General features: G+C 39.8%; 1 protein-coding gene across 4 annotated transcripts in view; it reads left to right on the top strand.

Moving 5' to 3' along the window:
• The window catches only part of dip2bb (disco-interacting protein 2 homolog Bb), a 44,486-nt gene that overhangs the window by 8,440 nt on the left and 18,835 nt on the right, over positions 1-17,211 (top strand). For 2 of the 4 annotated variants that reach the window (XM_023299288.3, XM_035943416.2), the window contains exons 2-8: positions 8,235-8,306; positions 9,616-9,762; positions 14,193-14,318; positions 14,434-14,757; positions 15,739-15,882; positions 16,060-16,077; positions 16,516-16,635. In XM_023299288.3, the coding sequence (XP_023155056.1) occupies positions 8,235-8,306; positions 9,616-9,762; positions 14,193-14,318; positions 14,434-14,757; positions 15,739-15,882; positions 16,060-16,077; positions 16,516-16,635 (951 nt within the window). The remainder of the gene's footprint in view (positions 1-8,234; positions 8,307-9,615; positions 9,763-14,192; positions 14,319-14,433; positions 14,758-15,738; positions 15,883-16,059; positions 16,078-16,515; positions 16,636-17,211) is intronic. The other 2 variants (XM_023299287.3, XM_023299289.3) reach the window with 1 other exon arrangement.

Here is a 17,211-nt window from a genome sequence, read left to right as displayed (position 1 = left end):
TAAGACACAGCTATTGAGTCCCTCTGCACTTTAATTACATTTAATTAATTTAATTACTTAGTGTGCTGCTTTAAGTAATCTCAAATGTTCTCAAGTAGCTCAAACATTTGAGGTAATTTTTTCAATTATTTTAGTTTGGAGTCAAGCCAGCAATACATACTGTCCAGATATCAAGCAGGTTGTACACAAATTCCAAAATTTAATCCAGTTATTTAAACCAAAATAATAAGATCTATAGCACTGGTCCAAGTGTCAACAAGAAATTTGAGAGTAAAATGTTTTCATGGTGGATGTGGAAAATGGCAAAAATCTACAAACCCATCAAATGACTGTCCTGATCTTATCAGCTATATCACACATTCAGTAAGGCTTTCATCATAACTGTGCACAATCCTAAAGCTCTTTACAGAGGGTTCTTTCATATTTTCCTGTGTTTTCTACAGTGTATGGGCTGGGCCAGGAGCCGTTGCTGTTGCTAAGCACAGTGAGACATTGTATGCTGAAATGGACAGTACAAGCAAAACTTGACTGGGCTTGACTTGGCTGCAGCATGTGCTCCCTAAGTAGTTCAGTGACGGTTTTACACATCATTTTCCCCTCATGTACAAAGTGTCACCTGGTATGTATTTGTAGATATCAATGAAAATAATCTCCTTAACACCATGTTCCTCTGAATTTAAATGCTGTTTCACGTAGGTCACACCCACTGTCATAGCTGTCATGGTCCAATCATGTTTGACAGGGTTGTGTGAATCCTGCAGGAGGATATGGGTTTGTTGGTGCTAATTTAGCATTTGTAACTGCTTTGCCAGCAAGTATGTGAAGTGTAGCGTGTCAGGTGTGTCAGCCACGCCCTCATCCTCCACTCTGTCTACTGCACACTGAGGAAAAGCTTCCACAGAAGGTGGAAGGGAGCCAGTGGCTGAGTCACAGCTTCATTTCAGTTAACTCATTGCACTTATTTGTTCTTCTGCCTAGTAAACCTTCTTATTACTTCCACTGGCCCTCAAGGACCAGCGTGTGTGTGTCGTCACTTTCTGTCTGAGTTGAGTATAATGAATGTGTGGAGGGAAACATGATTCGCAGTGTTACCTGAGTTGGCCGCACCCTGCTTGCTGTTTCAGAGAGAGAATCACTTGAGACCCGCAGTGAAACTGTGTGTGTCTGTGTGTGCGTTAGGGCTTTAGGCTTTTTTAAAGCATTTTGTTCACTCACCATTGCCTGCAATTCCAGTTTCATTGTCTGAGTCAATAAAGGTACACATTGAGCTTCTCTTTGAGGAATGTGCTGCATAGTGATCTCAATACATAGTGAAAGAATACAACACACAGACTTCTTTTTGATGAGTCTTTAGGGTTTACATTCTTAAACAAAAATAAAGTGCACATGGTTAAGTCACTATGCATAAAACCGAATCTGTCAAGCAAAATTTGGGAGGATGTATGCATAAAATGTTACACAAAGCAAGTAAAACATTTCATTTTGTCAAAAAGATGCAGTCATAAAAATGTCTTATATCCTATTTTTTCAGCATCAAACCAACTTAAATGGTAAGAAAAGGATAAAATATAGATGTTGCAAGTTTAATAGCATCTCAGTAAATTTTATGAGTAGCACTATAACCCTTATTGGCAGTTGCAAGTTCTTGTTGACACACTTGCGGTCCTGTATCAACATGCACTCTGAACTGTTCAGGCAGTGGCAAGAAAAAAGCAATGAGCCATTTTGAATCATTTGGAATTTATGTAGAAATTTGTCTTCAGATACGATCAGATCTTTATCCAAGTTACAATTATAAACAAACACAATCTACCATGTAAACTAATAACTCTGAAATCATTACATTGTTCTTGTCCATACTGAATACATCAACAAAGCATTTACAGTGACGGTTGGAAAAAGTATGTGAACTAGTAAGCAAAAGAGAGTTCACAAACCTGGAGTTGGAAAAAAGGAGGTGTGATTTAGAGGTACTTTGACTAATGTTAAGTTTGCTATTCACAAGAAGAATCTACTAAGGTAAACCATGCCACAGTAAAAAAAAAAATTCAGATGCTAATAACGTAATGGCAAAGAATGTAGATATCCGCAGTCTGCATTCAGATAAAAAGTCTATAAATGGAGATGAATTTAGTACTGTGACCGCCCAGCTAAAGTGACTCCAAAGGCACAACAAAAACACTCCACTAAAGCAGCCCAGAATAACAGCTAAAGGCTTAATACAGTGTTACTCACTATGTGGCTTACCAAGTGTTACACGGTGGATCACATGGGAGCAAACAATTATATAATAATGCACATAATTCCTATAACACATCACAACAGCTACACTTTTTGTACACTGGATGGAAGGGAGCATCATAATTTGAGGCTGGTTTGCAGTCTCTGGTCCTGGATAGCTCATCATCATTGATGGGAAATAAATTTCCAAGTTAAGTTATCCTACAGGATAATGTCAGGGTGGAAGTCAAGTTGAAGCTTAACAAGAGAGTGACTTCAAACAAACAAAGAAAATCCGCATTTTGTAGGGACCCGGTCAGTCTAGACCAGGGCTTCTTAAAGTCCAGATCTTGGTTCATATCCGGAATGAAGGCAAATCAACTTCACCATATTCAATCGTGCTACGAATGTATTTTGAGTGTGTTGAAAAATCAGATGTGGACCTATGAGTAGTAACTTTGAGACCCTCCGGCCTAGACCTTAACCTTATCCTAAGAATATGGCTCTGTTGAAGCAGTTTTGTTAGAAAATCCTTTCTGAACATTGTACAGGTCTGATCCTCAGATATGAGAAAGCTTGTTTTGAGGTAACTGCTGCCAAAGGAGGTCCAACCACCAAATAAATCCAAGGGTTCGCTTCCAATTTTCACTAGCACTCTGTTTTCTGTGGATGTGCTGAAAAAGACACAAACCCCGTAGGATCTTTCTTGGTCTTGTCAAAGGATTCCGAGTGGTAAGATAAGAGCCTGTGTGAATATAGTCCCAGATCACATTTTATAACTCATGAAATGCAGAAAACTAGTTACCTTTCTGAACCTTCAAATCTACTAGCAGGTTTGAAATGCGTGTATATTATTTTTTTTTTTTTAAATCACCAAAATGAACCGGTGACTGTAAAAAACAGGTAGAATAGTCTGAATTTAAACTTAACAACGATCCTGGAAATACTCATTTGTGATGGGTCATTCTATCAGGCTCTTTAACTAAATTGAAGTTTAGGTTTATTCTACATCTGTCTCATTTAAAAATTTGCCAAAAATAAAGCATTTGCTCTACCCAGATTCTGTAAAAATGCAAAAATTCTGTGCTCCTTCATGCAACTGTGAAGCCATGAGACTTAGTTTTGACCAATAATCACGTAGCAAAAATTAATCTATCTGATTCGCTTACATATGCAGGTAGGAGAAAAATATTGAAATAAATTTAAAAGGTAGTGGTTGTAAGGTATTACTTTATTGTTTCTACTAATAAAACATGGAGTCACTATTTTTACCAGTATTAGTAACACATGTGGGCACTTGGAAGGTCCAGGTGTTTTTAATTTTTTCCAAAGGAAATAAAGAATTTCAACTTGATTTTTCTTTTTTTATGATTTATAGCATTATAATTTTGTTATACTGCACAAAAGAGTTCCCTCTACTTTTAGATTCTATGGTTGTGGTGTTTCTACAGAGATGAAAGACTTTATATTGCAGTGAAGGTGAGCCTACAGTAGGTAAAAATGTGACAGGAGCAAAAAAATACTTGCGGTTCAGAGGCCTAATTCCACCATTTATGCATATAAGCACAAATATTGCCATGATCAGTTTTATGTTACAATGAGTAAATATGATCCTAAATGAAATAGGTACACTGGCTATGTTGTATTTGTAATGTGGTGGTAGATAGATATAAAAAATACATAAGATGGTGTTCTATAGAGTATGACATCGACCTCCTTGTCAGGAAACAAATGTGTGGAAAAGTATACTTTGCTGCATACACTCATAACTTAAACAGTGTTATTATCTCTATACTCAACAATAAATCCTGTCAAACTGTTGGTCACATGTCCAGGATGTGTGTGTGTGTGTGTCCTCTGGCTGGTTGTGTGTGTGAGTGAGATGCTGGTACAAGGAGGCCACTGGGAGGTTTCAGTTGGATGTTTGCTCTACAGATAAAATTTGCCGTCTCTTCAGGCCTCAGGAACATTGGTTTGGTAAATAAACAACAACCCCCCATGAAAATAACACACTTGAACTCAGTCAACAAAGGAAGGGATGGCACAGTGCCAAAGAAGAGGGGAATCCATGTGCCATTCTGGATCTTACAAGGTCTGTTGTGATGACTGACTTGGGGGATTACATTTGGAGGATCTGACTTGGAGTTTAATGGCATGTGGTTATAGTAGGAATCTTATCTTCAAAACTTTAAAATTCTCTGTTCTCTGTGTGATAACAGCTGGAAGTGCCTGTGTCCTGCTGTAATATTTCAACAAATGTTCGTGTAATATTTCCGCGAGCAGGTGTTGACATGAGTTGAAATTAAGTGAGATGTGATGAGGGGTGAGAAAGAAGCAGGGAAAGAGAGAATAGAGGTCGGTAGCTAATTACTATTCCGACTGAGTGCCTGTGGGGTGGAAGGAGAGATTGGTCTCGCAGCGATTCAAATAATCAGAGGCTAGTAAGTGTGAGAGTGTGCAGGGCTGGGAGAAGACTCAGCTTCTGTGTTTCTCCATCTAGATCGTGGAAAAAGATAACATATGCTCCAAAGTGAAATCTTCCTTACCGGTGCAACTGTCAAGCCAGGATGAACGAGGAGAGCTGCCTCGTGAAAAGCCTGACTGTAACGCTGAGATAGTTTGATTGTGACCTCAGCCATTAGGACAGACATGACTGGGTCACAGTGAGAAAATGGGTTAACGAGTGAGGCCCTCGTCTTCTCAGTGGAGCTGTGCTTTGCCTTTCAAGCAGGTTTCTTTGACTTTATTTAAGTGTGAATTGTGCTCTGACAGGTACAGTCTCTTATAAATACATTTATATGAGGGCAGTCAGGGTGCTTCCAAATAGATTCTAATAGTTTCTCTAATCTGATGCATCTACCAGTTTTCACATTTCGTTTCCCTTCTGTTTTTATATTATTATGCAGCCCTCCTCACCTGGAGTTCACTGATGGGACGTTCTCCCTGTTCAGAGGTTTAACCCTTCAGCTGCGACTGCTGGAGTCTGATGATGCAAGCATAAAAAACAGACGAATATGAAATCATCCAGATGGAAGAGTGATTACTTTGAGATTCATTTAATGCCGTGCCAGCCCCTCCCCCATCACTGAATCCACTCCCCCCCACCCCTCTCTCTCTGTCTTTCTGCAGAGAAACTGCCTGTTCACATAAGCTAAAAATAAATCATGTGACTGAGCGCGGCCAACTGTACCGTTCATGCATTACTTATGGAAGTGTTTGCTTTTCTTCCATTTTTTTCCCCCAGAAAAAAAAAGGCCCCAGTCCCTGAGTAGATATTGTGTTGCAGTGGGCTCTCAGGCAACATCCTCCACACAGCAGCACTCTCACTGTTCCCAGCTTGGCTGTAGTGATGTCAGCTGCACTGTGGTTTGTCCATCGAGATGTGCAAAATGCAAATGCTGAAGCAGTGCAAACAGATTAGTTGTGTTGGTGAACTGGGATGATGTTGTGATTTAAGCTAAGATGCATCAGTTAAATGTAAGAGTTGGGATTGTGTATTGTCTTTCAGTGGAGTCATATCGAGGTGAAGTAGTCACTTTGGGTCATTATTTCACAACTTCTGTTTTCCAGAGGTTCGATTTTAAGCAAATTGCATCTTATTTTCATAGTTTCGTAGTCAGAAAAACAAGCAGATGATTAGACAGGGTTTATTCATCCCCACATGAGGTACAGTTATTGAAGTCAAAGGTAATTGTTACCTAAACTGTCCATTTTAAAAATCCATCAGTTTATGTATGAAAACTCCTGGTTCCTGCCTCTTGGCTCTATAGCTGCACATTCTCCCTATGGACAAAGGGATTTTCACTGACAGTGTTGTTTAAGATGCAGTAGTAGCTGCATATCAGAGTTTTTAGTCATATCCCACAGTCTTCTTCTGCAGATGAAGTTGGCATTAAATTGTCGATTACATTTTTTTATTTTTCTAAGCATTTTAAGGGGTTTATGCTCAGTCAGAGCTAGTTTTTACAATGTGTTAAAAATAAAACTGTTTTGGGGGACGGCTGAAGGTATGTTTTTTTAAGCTTATTGTCTTGGTGTATTTCGCCTTTGGTAAATAGCTGAAAGTGAGCAGGAAGAGAGGAAGTAATCGGTGAAAGAGGAGGGTATGACATGGAACACAGGTCCATCCATCCATTCTCTTTGCAGTGGCAGCAGCAACACTTTCCTTTTCCTCTTGGGGGGTCCCAAGGCATTCCCAGGCCAGATCCTTTACTGGAATTAAACCAGAGACACTGCAGCTATGTGACATCTACTATAAGCCCCCAAGTATTGTTTAAATATGGCTATAATTGTAGATATTTTCACACTTTCTCTCCTGGAAGGCATTCATGGTGTTGCATTCAGCTGCTCGCATGAAAAGTGGCCAAAATAGTAAATGAATAAAGAGAGCTATATAAGGCTGCAGAAACTGTCAGACAGTGGCCACTTAGGAACTTGTTGTCTCTGTTAGCTGAGAATTTGAGATTTAAATTGAGGTTGAGAACTCATTCTTGAATAAACTGTTGGTTCCTGTACAACCTGTATGATCATCTGACCGTTTCTTGCCTGATCAGACTTTGATTTCATCATATTTGTGATAATGAGACCAATAAGACTTCTTACAGTCGATATCAATGATTGATTTCAACCATATTGCCAAGCCTTAGGTCTGTCCTATATGAAGCTCCATGCCTGGCAGCGTGTTTTGAGATGCCAGAAAATCCTCATCTAGTCTCTGTTGTTGTCCGTGGTGTAACTGGGAAGAGACGACATCGGTGTCAGACAGCTTTGTACCTTTCATCACTGTGTGTCTCAGTAGCCTAATTTTTAATCACGGATTAAAACTCGGAGCTTCAGGAGATGACACTGCTGCAGAAAACTGACAGCTTCTTATGAAGTGCCATCAGACACTGGCCAATATCTTTGCTTAATATACAGGATTGTCCCATTGCTATACACATATTAAGGTTTGTCCCTTGTTACTGAGTCAGACTTGGTGATTGAGATGAGGTTTGAGAGCAGCCAGGGCCGCTGGCGGACATACTGAATGAATCATCAGCGATCAGCACAGCTACTAGAAAAGTGAGTGCAGGCTCTCCAGATGGATTTTTAGTATGTGTCTAAAAATCTGACAGCTTTGCCCACAGTGGAGTTTGGCAGAGTCACTGCATCGCTTCAGGGCCAGCAGAGAGCTCAGTCAGCCTGTGTTGGGTCTGGTGGGGTGGAGGAAGATGCAGATGGGCTATCGGCAGGAGGGATTGAAGGGGATGTCGAAGGGACGCTTTGCTTTCCTCTGATTCAAGTGAACCCAATGACTCAGGATTCCTCCTCCTCTGTCCTCTTGATGCGCCATCACTCACCTCAGTCATCTACTCCTCAGCTAATCTCTCCTCCATGCTGTCGTCATTTGCAATTTATCGCCTTGCGTCTCCCACCTTCCTTGTCCTCATCTTCCACACCTTTCTGTTTTCTCTAAGTGTCTCTGAATCATTACATCTCTTGCCCACGCTTCCGTATGTTTCCAAATTTAGTCCTGTTTTGTTTTTGCCTTCGTTGAAGCTGGAAGTGAGCCACATGTTTGACGCCCTCAGCCATCTCTGGAGATTAACACAACTCTGTGTGCATCCATCTGTGTTTCATCTTCTTCCTTACTAGTTTTATTTTTTTACCTACCTGTCTGTCTTATCTCTGTTGCGCTCTTTCCTCTATTAACATTTTTGTGTTTGAACAGGTGGTGATTGAGTCCATTCAGAGAGCATTTAATCCATTTTGAAACAATGAAGAGTTCAGTGCTTGAATGAGCGTGTTGGTGTTTACCAGGGCATTGCCACTAAGAGCTCTGGTCTCCCTTGTTAGAGCCAGGTTTAAGAAGAAGATAAATTTAACATATAGCTGCCACCAAAATGTTGCACAAAAGCAGTGCATTTAAAACCTTTCTTTCAGAATAGGGCTGTTGACAATGTGAATCGAGTGATGTTTGTCTTGTCATGCTCCATCTTTCAAAAACAGCAATATGTTTTGTTTTTCTTTTACAGGTGACATTACACAGAAGGGCTATGAGAAGAAAAGGACTAAACTTCTGGCTCCCTACATAATTCAGGCTCCAGGTGAGGACACATCACCTCACATAACTGTGCATCCCACAGCTCGCTCTCATTTTCTTGTCTGATTTTATGCAAAAGAAAAAACACACCATGATTTAATGTTCTCAAAACGTAAATATGATTTCTTTCTGTATTTGTAGTAAATTTTTTTTACTGTATTTAACTGCAACTTTTCCTCTGCAAATGTATATTGCAAATGAAAAAGTCTGACATTTTGAAAACATAATTGCATTGCAGAGTATATATGGGTATTGTAAACTAGATGTAGTTTGCAGCAAAAGCTCTGCTAATGGCTGTTTTACATAAATGTCAGTGTTATTGTACATTATTGTATATCGTGGTACTCCCTGCCGCCTCCTAGTGGATCAGTCTGACTGCTAATTTCCCCCCCCCTAACTTCTACTTAGATGGTGTTTGTCTTAAGCTCTGACATACAGAGGATAGATAAACACATTGCTGCTCTTCTGTTACCTGATCTAGCAGGAGGGTAAATTTTGGCATGTTCTAGATGGCAGCTAGATTTTTATATAGTTTAAACATATTGTCATTGCAAACAAGAACAACATTATTGAGGCACAGGTGCACACATTATTCCTCTGGCAAAGTGAGAGGCAATATATGAGTGCCATTTTGTTGTTTGTCTATCATTATTATTGGCAACAAGATTTCACAAGGACTACCAGGCCAACTTTCAGGAAATGTAGCAGAGAAGTGAAAGGAAAAACTCAATTAATTTAGGTGTGGCTTGTGGATTAAGTGCAAGATAGAGGGGTTTGCCTTGGTTAAACACTCTGCACTCTCCAAGTGTCCTTCTAGTTTAAAATATGACAGTGTGATAATTAAATTTGAGACAAAAAAAGAATATTAACTGAATTAATAAAAAATAAAATTATCCAGTGACCTCTGATATCACGTACCCAGTAGTTAAATTTATTAGAATTGTATTAAGTATACCAAATCTTACGGAACCACTCATAAAGTCCACTTTTTTCAACAAATGGTAAAGCTTTTTTCTTCTGAAGTAATAAAAACTACTTAAAGCCAGGCTGAAAAGCAGTGCCCTCTCTTGTTCAAACTTCAAAGCCTGTTTTACCTCTGACAGCATCACTGGTGTGTTGTGGGGGTCAGAAATGTGCTCTGCTACACCAGTAACCACACCCAGCAGTGGTATCACAGGGTATTGAAGTGTAGCTGCAATTCAATGCAGCCCAGTGAAAAATTAAACCATTAGAAGCCAGAAAATTGAAATGACCAGTGATGTTCCCATTAAGTCTGTTTTTAATGATGTGTCGTTATTGTGTTTATCTGACAGTGCCGCCCCCCCAGAATGAGGTACGCCCTCCTGCTCCTAGTTCCTCCAGCCATCCCCCTCCACCATCCAGTTCATCCAGGTATCGTGAACGTCGTTCCCGCAGAACACATCGTAATGGAGGAACCAGGGATGACCGCTACAGATCAGGTCAGCAAGAAATTGTACATCAAGACACTCTGATATCAATGGAGAAACTACATCCCACTTGTTCCCCAAATGAAAAACACCTCTGATGCAGCAGTCACTGAGGAAATTAGAGCTGAAATTAGCCTGCATCAGCTTCACCTGTTGAGACAGCCTGTTTTTAAGCTCAGATACTTGCACTGTTTCAGAGGGACCAATTATAGAAGACTTGCAGAGTGTGTTTGTGTCTGTGTGAGGAGCTGAGAGAGGCAGGCAGCAGCGCAGTGCTGCAGCTGGGGAGCCCCTCAGTGAGGACCCACACTCTGACAACAGAGTGATGTCACTGCCGGGCTATGTGTTAGGAGGCTGTGCAGAGAGCAGAGGAAATACTGATGTGGAGGGGAAAACCCTGAACCTGGTGAGGATAAAGGAAAATAGAGCAGTAGAGCTGAGGTGAGAGAGCAAAAAACGGAGGATACTACTATAGTTTGTTCGCTGAGGTTCACACTATAAAAGCATTCTCCCTCCAGACTGACCAAAACCCTGCTGTTTCTTTTTTTTTGATACTCTCTCCCTGCTTGCCTCTAAATGTGAGACACCCTCACAATGCAGCATACAAAATGCCATGCTGACTAATCTAGAGTCTGTCTGTTAGAGAGTGGGGGGTTGTCTAAAAATGTTGCAGCTTCAGAGAAAATCTGACCAGCATCATTTTTCTGTTTGATCTGATAGGAGGGTTCAGAAGGAGATCGAAGTGAGGCTTCAACAGAGAGGATTAGAGCTAGAAAAATAAAGTAGAGGCTCAACTGCAAATGGCACAAAACGCAAAGAAATAAAAGAGGAATTTGGATCCATTAGAGCCATTGTCATGCTGCCTCCCTGATTGTATTGCATACCAGATAAGGATCTATACATCTAAAATGCCTGAAACTCCTGCACACCAATCAGCTACATAGTTAGAACCACCTGCCAAATATTGTGTAGGATTTCTTGTGCAGCCAAAACAACTCTAACCCATCAGTGCATGGACATGGGACTTCTGGGGTAGTCCTGCGGAGTCTGGCTCTAGGACGTTGGCAGCGGATCCTTTGGGTCCTGCGGGTTTCAGAGTGGAGCCTCCATGGATGAGGCTTGTTCCGGTACATCCCACAGATGCTCGATCAGATTGGGATCTCATGAGTTTGGAATCCGGTCAGGTTTTGGGCTTTGATCAGGCTACTTACTGATGGTCAAATCTGGCAACACTGCTCCTTTCTTCATTCATTCACTGCTCTCTTACAATACAGACAATAGTTTACACTGTACTGAGCAGGAAAATGAGATTTTAGACACCGATGAATAATTTTTGCAGCACAAGGCGAATAGACAAAATTCAGATAGCTATAGTTACTGGACCACAGCCCCTTGCTGTGTAACATTACATTGAGACTTCGAAAGCATTTTATTTTTATATTTTTTATTAGGCAATAGTATACATTTCATGCACACTACATTTTTGTTCAATTGTAGGAATACTTGAAATTTTGGACAGCCAACAAAAATGGTAAAAAGTTAATATACTGATTATTAGGAGTCATTTTGGGCAATTGACAGCTATATATTTACTCTGTTAATCACCATAAATTACATTACATAATTTAACATTTACTGATATAAACTAAATACAAGTGAAACTGAGGCCATTAGGAACTGAATCACTTTTGCAACTAACTAGTTTTAATTTTGATCTGGTGATAGTGTTAGCGGTAAAATTAAGTGATCCCCACAATGATTACATTTTATCCTGAGACAGATAAAAATATTTCATCATCTTTTAGCCAACAGTTGTTGAGACATTTCACTTAAACAAATGTGAATAAGTTATAATCCAGCCCTTGCCAAAGCAGTTCACGCAGTACTGATTAGACCTATCAGCACCAGGTACATCTCTGTATTTTGAGTTTTTATATGGTTTCTGTGGCAACGTTTCTGTGCTGGTGCACTAGTAGTGATGTGTTAATGATTAGTTAGTGGATGCTGTAGTGGGGAGCAAGCATAGAGATGAATACAGAGTAGACTACAAAAGCTACAAATATGCTGTAGTCTGCAGTCCAAAAAGCACGGAAGCATCCAAGAAAAGTTTCTGATGCTCCAGATAAAAAAGAAAATATTACGGTTTTATAAATAATTAGATCAATAGTGAGGACATATGTCATTAGAAGCATTGAAGGTGTCTGTCACTGTCAGAGGTGGGGGGGTAAAGTTTGCCCCTCAAGCTTAATTTAAAGATCACAAAAAATGCTTTCTTGATGCCAGCCATTGTAAAACAAAACCAGAGAGGAAGAACAAACTTCCTCACACAGTTTACATGCTGAAACACCATTACTTATTTGCCTCTTTTGTAGTCAGCACACAGAGAATGCAGCTTACTTGCAAATTTTTGATTTACTAAAAGATCCAAGCCAATCAACTCAACCACCAGCCAGAGTTAAGTTGTTCCCTACCACAAATGTTGGCACTGATTGAAACAATAATAAATAAAAGGTACATTTTTTGCTTTATAAATGGTGTATATGTCATTTCAGACCACAAAAAAGTAAAAATAAATAAATAAATTGTGAACTCACTCTAAAGTCATGGACTAAAGTCAGTAGGCGTCCTCCTCTGGGGAGCCATCGATGTCATTGCAAAGTTTCATGGCAGTTCATCCAAAAGTTGATGAGGTATTTCAGTCGGGAACAAAGTGATGAACTGTCTGACAGACAAAGTGACTTTGTTGTCCCCAGAGCCGCATTACTTGCACGGCTAGAAAATGGAAAGTCAAAGTTTTAAAAGAGACATAGCACCCAAAAATTCTGTAACAACAACCTGAAACTCTGCAGCAATGAGGAACAGAAAAATCAAAATGGTTATAATTTAATGGACTGCAGAGAAACATTAATTTAATAGCCTCTTATTTCCTCTAGCCTCTACCAGTTATTGCACCTCTTAAACAACCTATCACCACTGCATTCACCAAAGTGCATTGTTGACTAGTTTCTGATGCTGCTGATTTCTCTGTATTTACACATTTGTCTTTTATAAACTTGATCACCAGTTGAGATTTGTATTAGTAAAACAAACAGACATGTATGAAAGATAGAGGTCTCTAGCTGCCCACACACGTCAGTGTTAATTGGAACTAGAATAAGAGACACCACGGGGCTCCGCACACCCCAGCGTGCTTATCGTCGTGGAGACAGCCCTCATCCTCGCGGACATGTGTAAGGAGTCAGCCTCTCATGACGCTCCTGTGTGAGGGCAGACTACGGCACATTGTGAGAGAGGATGATTTACCCCATAGCAATCTGTTCAGCAGAATGCCACTTATGTAATTATGGTCCCCACTGCTGCTGTGTAATGAGCTATGCTTGATGATTTATTTAAATCTGTTGATGTTTGAACAGAAATTATATCCCCTGAGTTGATAGATGTGATTTTTCAGTAAGTGGTCTTTTGTTGCACATGTTTTGTCACATGGTCTGAATGTGTGGCTGTTCACATGGCGCTTTTTTTAATGGGCCTGTGGGTGTCATCAAGTGAAAGTATCTCTGCATTTATTACTGTGTGCATTTGCGTGTGTAGGCATGTGAGTGGGCTAGTGCACAGCTTTGTTCTCTCCTTGTGGTTTCAGTGGGAAAACACTGTCATCCTCTTTAGATTTTCTTCTGGCTTCTCACCGGTAATTTTTCTTAACATTTTAACAAAATCTTACATAAAAATTAGCAACCTGCTATCATAAAACACTGCAAAGGATTGCAGCTGTGGTTATCAAACGTATGAGTTTATGATAACTTAAAACTCGTGGTTTTTTTTTACACAGGTATAATGTGTTTTTGTGGACTGTCAACAGAATAAGTAAAGTGAATTTTTCCTCCCCAGATTGTCTAATTTGAATAATTAGTGTATGTTTGATCCTATTCTTTTCTGTTCAATTAACCCTCCTACAACCTACCAGATTTATCCTTCAGCCTATTCTGTAATGAGGTAAATCAGCTGATAAATAGAAGAAATAATTTTACACATTTTTCACAACGTTGTCTGTAAACCCCACAATACTTGCCATATTTTTGCTGTTTTGACTGCAGGAGCTTTTCCCCAAACAACAAAACGTTTATAGCAACACAGAATTCTTCACTTGTCTTTTGACTGGAAATCGGGGTCTAAACTCACCAAAGATTGCCATATTTGCTGCTCCTGAAAAGCCCTATTTTGGGATGGTTTGTGTTCAGATAATATAAAATAGTGCATCTGGAGCAACAGCGAATCTTTAAAATCACTTAATGTAGCAGTGTCTGAAGAAAGGAATCTTGTTTCAATAGCAAAAATATCTCAGTAAGTGAAAAAGAAGACATTCACAGTGTGTAGTAAGCAGCTTATCTCTCACTGAGTGTATTTTAAAAACTATTTTCTTTGTTTACCAAATGTCTTTGCAGATATCCATACTGAAGCAGTACAAGCTGCTCTGGCTAAACATAAGGAGGAGAAGATGGCACTCCCCATGCCTACCAAACGGCGGTCCACTTATGTGCCATCTCCAATTGAAACTCGCACACCACCAGGTAGGACATAAGAACAAACAATCCGTCTGTCCTGAGATGCCGTGATGCTATTAAAGTTGGACCTTGAGCCCCGAGGATTCTTCTAGATATTTATACTTTGTTCTGTTGTGTTCAGACTCCTCATCAGGTTCTGAAGATGAGACGTCTGTGCGCAGACAGTCATCTGGGGTCGGTCCTCCACCTCTGGTCAATCCCAACCTGCAGAGCCCAGAGTCCTGGATCACCCGCTCTGTCCAGGGCTCCTCCACCTCCTCCTCGGCCTCCTCCACACTGTCTCACGGAGAGGCCAAACCGCAGCCTCAGAGCCACCCTCAGCCACAGCCTCAGTACAAGCCGCAGTACCAACCTCTGTATCAACCTCACCACCAGCCACAGTACCAGCCGCAGGAGCAGAGCCGCACTGCAGCTGTGACAGACATGCTGGCTCACAGTCGCATTGGTGAGGCACTTTACTGATTGTTCAACATAAAATATTCATGGACACCTAGTATTAAACAAGTTCCCCATTTGTTCCTAAGATCTGACCAAAATTTACTCATTGTTACACAGAATACCAGCAAATTCTAGTCAAAAGTTTAACTCTTTGTGTCGTAGCTTAAAAACTACAAATATGCATACTCATAAAACAACCAGAGGGGTCTATGAAGATATATATTATATTGGGTCAGCATTCTTTCATGAGCAGAATGGGTATATATATTTTGTAAAGATGTGATTTGTCTGTCTGCATGTGTAGAATTTCACACTGAATTCCTGTGTTTAATTTAATGGTATTTATTTCTCTCGTCAAACATTGTTTAAGTGTTTTATTTCCTCAAAGAGCAACTGGACCCTTTATTTTCCTCCACTGCAGAAGGTAACAGGCCTTTATTTGAAGCAGGGCTGTACTAGACTCAGGCATCTTATAAATGCTTCATAGTAATAACAAGAAAGACGGATTTGATAGACAGAGCACTGGAAAAAGGTAAAAAATACCACTAACTAAAAATGAAACACAAACAAGAAATACACTAAAAGCTAGCATTGCGTTTTTCTATGCTAATATAATATAATAATGAAGATAGCTATTTTTATGTGAAGTTAGGGATTCAGTCGAAGGTCTAAAAAATGTGATTTTTATTGTAAGTTAGTAAAAAAAAGTAATGTGCATAGAGTCATATATAGTTACTAAACAAACTAAAATGTTACATTTCTTTACCCATGTCTACCCTTTTGACATATTTGTAAAAAATTTTCATACTCACTTTTCGAAACTGGGATTATCTGTTGAGTTACCTTAAATCTTGACCCCTGCACATTGATCAGATCCAATAGAACCGAATCTATGAGTTGAATATACTGAAAACATGCACACACCTGCAGATTCTCCTTTCTGCTAGTAACAATTAAAACTTAAGGACCTCTTGCTGTTTCATTGCAGCCTCCTCACAGAACAGCGCCCCCCCTCCAGATGTGACAGCTGTGGCCCCTCCGTCCAGAGGCCCACGGGTGGACTTGCCCTCAAACACCGTCCGAGGAATGAGCCGTGGGCAGAGCCGCTCGAGCATGATGGAGACTGCGGACGGTAACTACTACACCACACTTTTTATTAGTTTATGGGTCCTTGAAGGAGCCTGTGTCTGATTTGTCTTTCTTTAAAGTGTTGAAATCTAGCCATGACATTTTATTAATCGAACTCTACTGCTTTCTTTTCTTCTCGATCTTTTCCACCCTGTCACATGTTTATTTGACTGGCTGATAGCGAGAGGTAATATCCAGAGTAAGGAAACTCCTTAATATATAATGTCCAAAGCCTTCTGTGTTTCCTGGTGTACCCTTATTCACCCTGTTCCATTTGTAATGAATGATTATAGAGAGAAACGCAACAAAACAACGTCCACGCACTAAGTGAATCCTCTTGTGTGATCCCAAACCAAAAAACCTTTATCCCAGGTCTCACCGTCTTTTCCTTGTGTTGGCGCCACCTACCTGTGCTGCTGGTTTTCATTCCTAAAACATATTTCAATCAATTTTATGCTAAAAATGTATCAATTCATTAACTAAATCTTTAGTAAAAATGTGTTATGGGATGAGAAACAGCAGACTATACGATGGTAAGGCATTGAAAAAGGTAGTGTTTTTGCACTGTGTGCGCTACAGTATGTGACTGTTTGCTTGTTCCTGCTGCTGCTCGTCTCCACCTTCACCCTGCTTGTAGGAGTTCCTGTGAGCAGCAGAGTGTCCACGAAGATCCAGCAGCTGCTCAACACTCTGAAGAGGCCAAAGAGGCCCCCGCTCAGCGAGTTCTTCACTGATGACTCTGAGGAGATTGTAGAAGGTACACTGCTTTAAGAAACACCTCGGTTACCATTATACTGTAGTAGATTTAATATAGATAGACTTTTTACTATTTCACACAAAAAAACACAATTTGTACCCATGTGCTCAATCATTTGTGCACACTAAGCACATTTCTCTGTGTTTTAGAAATACATATTGAGGTTCCACTTTACCCTTGTAAAAGGTTCATAACTTGTAGCTTGTAGTAAAATACTTACCATGACTTTATAGATCAGTTACAAACCATTAATTAGAAAGGTGGTTTTGCTGTGCTTGCTTTAAATTTTAGTCAATCATTAATGAAGGGTTTATAATTTTTCAAGTCTGGACTCATAAATGTTAATAATTTAATAAATTGTTTTGATCCAAGAAAGTACAAAAGAAGTCCAATCAAAGGTATTTTTCACAACACGACAACTCAAAAATTGTTCTTTTTACTGGTTATAACTAATCTGTCAATCAGTGAATGACTAATTGACCAGTAATTCATGAAGAATTTCTTGTTAGAGAGGGTTTCACATATTTGGTCACATATTTGAAACATTTAAACCAAAGTTTTACAAGCAGAAAAAAA

Source organism: Amphiprion ocellaris, chromosome 5 (assembly GCF_022539595.1).
Source record: "Amphiprion ocellaris isolate individual 3 ecotype Okinawa chromosome 5, ASM2253959v1, whole genome shotgun sequence".
In the NCBI taxonomy this organism is placed as follows: Eukaryota; Metazoa; Chordata; class Actinopteri; family Pomacentridae; genus Amphiprion; species Amphiprion ocellaris.
This window is presented reverse-complemented; position numbering and strand designations above follow the sequence as displayed.